Source organism: Cornus florida, unplaced genomic scaffold (genome assembly GCF_030987335.1).
Source record: "Cornus florida cultivar Cherokee Brave unplaced genomic scaffold, ASM3098733v1 CherokeeBrave_3.0.0_Hap2_Chr10, whole genome shotgun sequence".
NCBI classification, from domain to species: Eukaryota; Viridiplantae; Streptophyta; class Magnoliopsida; order Cornales; family Cornaceae; genus Cornus; species Cornus florida.
Window position 1 is genome coordinate 70,959,263 of NW_026775580.1, and position 3,184 is coordinate 70,962,446.

A 3,184-nucleotide genomic window follows, 5' to 3' on the forward strand; every position below is an offset into this window, starting at 1 on the left:
ACTTCAAAGTTACCCCTATATGTCAGTGTGATGCACTGAGTTCACCATAGTCAAGGATAATTCATAGGTCCGATGATACACCGATAAAAATGGAAAGAGTTGTTTGTGCAGAAGGTAACAGACGCCAACCAAAATTCACTGTGCGATAAAGTAATTAAAAGTGACTTTGAAAAATCTAAATTTAAGATAGAACGTGATGTATAATAGAAAAAAATCCTAAAAGAAAATTCATATGGCAGACCCATCTCTAAGGAAATAAAGACAATGATATGATGATGATGACAACAACCGTATTAATTTATCAAGAATTATATATAATTTACCGTTCAAATAAGAAAAAGAGAGTACAATACACAGAAGGTGTTAAATTGTTAATCAATGTTCTCTTTGAATTTAATTAGATCTTAGACATGGAAACAACCAAATTAGTGTACTTGGTCCTGTTTTTGGACAAGTGATCATCCACAAAGTCACTGTATCTCCGAAACAAATCATCCATGATGTGTCTTCCAAAATGACATTCGAGCATGGACTCAACCACGGCTCTAACCGTCTTGGCCACGCTCTGACCACTTGATACTAGTGTCCCCTGGTCTTGGTCACCACCATCCCAATCAATTTCAAAGGACTCCAGGCGATATATGAGAAATGACCCCTCTCGTTCAACCTCATTTTTCAGTTCTTCTGGGCTTGGTGTATAAAAAGGGGCATTGAAGGAATCAATCTTCTCCTCTTGAACAAGAACCTGCAAAAATATATTGCCACTTTTAATAAGAAAATGCTCAATTTTTTTAATTTTTTAATTTTTTTTGGAGAAACATAAGAGATTATGGTTGGTGTGATGTACTTCTGAAACCATGGTCATTAATGCTCGGCCTAAGTGCTCCCAGTGGTAGTAACTCTCTATAGTTGAGGGGTCTACTGATCTTCTGCCCATGAATGACAAAACCAATTCTTCAGAACGTGACTTGAGAAAGATCGAGAAATCCTTTTGGAATTCTGAAAAATATGCCTCCAATTAACACGCTAACCTGGCTCGTCCTAGATATGTAGATCTTTCCCTTGTTTAGAGGTAAGCAATCTTGTTGTCCAGAGCTGGCGGAACCTGTTCAAAATAGTCATTATTTTATTTTATTTTTTTTATTTGTTAGGAGTTGATAAGTTATACGATTAAGAATAATGCTATTCATATTTAATTGTCTTGTGCAAAATATTTATATAATTAATCCTCCGTTACTAAATAATGTCTTATACGCATACACCTTGTCAATCACACCCACGTATCAAATCTGAATTTGTTGTCACTAGACCTAGATGTACCACGTTGCCATTCTCATTATTAATAATTGTACATGTAACTACCAATTTAAGATTATATCTGTTGAGATGGGTGATTAATATGCAACACCGCTAACTCTGTCAACTAGGCTATTGGTATAATGTCTTACAGCTACCTATTTAAGATGGGTGATTAATATATTACACCCGCTCTAGCTGAATAATGCCCTACATATTTAAGATGGGTGATTAATATATTACACCCGCTCTCGCTGAATAATGCCCTACATATTTAAGATGGGTGATTAATATGCAACACTCACTCGCTCTACCAACTAGGCTACTGAATAATGTCCTATGACTAAGTATTTAAAATTGTTGATTCACATGCAGCATTGTTGCTCAATGCAAAACAGCTAATTGAGGACAATTGATACTAACCATGCCTAGGTAAAACAACTTAATTGACCATAACAAGTGCTTGTCTACCTTCCTAGTTGATGCTAACCATAAGTCAGTAAAACAACTTACTTAATTCATAGGGACCATAACAAGTACTTGTCTACCTCAGTACCTAATTAATATGATCTTACTATAATTTAGACTGAAGGAGTTCATTGTTTTCGTTTTCTTTGTTAAAAATGATAAACATTATTAATGTTATGTTTGAGGGCATTGTATCATTGTCTATGATTTGAAATTGGACAAAATTTTGAATAAATTTAAATTGATATCTGGATTTGGAATTGTATTAAATTTCTTCCGATCTCAAATTCAAAGCACTAATTCATTACTGCCAAAGTTATGATAAAAAAAATTCTCAATCTTTTATAACAAAGACATTGGAGCTCACATGTAACCCACGTTCATTTGTCCTAGTTTTTCTAAAATATTTAGTAAAAATTTGAAAAAAGTTACGAAAGAAATCAATTCCAAATCAATGGACTTAAGTTTACAAATATATATATATATATATATATACATATAAAATTTCTAAATCATTAAAAAAAAAAAAAAAAAGAAAAAAAAAAAAAGGAGGAGTTCTCACACGCCGTTTACAAATGCATTTTCCCTATCAACTAGTGAAACAAACACTTGGATGCAAAAAGAGTGTCCTTTTCCCTGCGAGTGATATCAAGTTTCATTAGAATGTCAAAATGACTCAAATCTATCTACAACCTTTAATACCACGGCAGTTCAAAACTATGCTGTAAAGCGTTTTTCACCGTGGTAATTAGAAAACTGTTTTTCTTGCATGTAGTGAATCGTCACGCCATCTCAAGACCATCAACCTTCAAACTTATGCTTCCGCATTCCAACATTCAGTGTCAAGTTCATAATCAGCAAAAACCTTATTTGACCGCCCAATCAGGATCCAAGACACAACAACAGCGGTGCACCTGCCAGCCGTAGTGCGTCACCTGCCACGATAATTGTCATGTCAGACACAGTTAGCAACAGTGCTAATAGCAGTGTCACGTCACCTACCATGTCAACTGATAATTTGCCTCCATTTTCATCATGGGTTCCATCAAATTTCCAACAACTTTCATGATCTTACCTCAATCTCTAGTTGTGTTCATGATGAACTCACCTTGAGTTTGAGGGGGACTGTTATATTACAAATTTACTTATTTACCATCTAGGTTTCTTGCATATTACAAATTAACATATATGATTACACTTACCATATTAGTATCTGTAAATTACTTCACCTACCCACCAACCTTCTCATATATATAGGCTTATATAATCTTCTTATACTGAGTTTTTTCTCTTTCTTTTTTATATTTAACAAAAACCGAAAAACCTTATCTTGAAATATCTTTTCTTTCAAACTACCAAAAAAGCAAAAAAAAAAAAAAAAAAAAAAAAAAAATTTGCTATGGGCATGTATAGTTGTTAG

General features: G+C 33.7%; 1 protein-coding gene across 1 annotated transcript; it reads right to left on the minus strand.

Moving 5' to 3' along the window:
- Window positions 1-397: 397 nt before the first annotated feature.
- Window positions 398-2,769, minus strand: LOC132277825 (probable jasmonic acid carboxyl methyltransferase 2). Its single transcript, XM_059779667.1, has 3 exons — window positions 2,679-2,769; window positions 1,032-1,105; window positions 398-745 (listed from the first exon to the last, which is right to left on the minus strand). Exons 1-3 carry the CDS (start codon window positions 2,767-2,769, stop codon window positions 398-400), a joined length of 513 nt encoding a protein of 170 aa, XP_059635650.1.
- Between the last annotated feature and the right edge of the window lie 415 nt (window positions 2,770-3,184).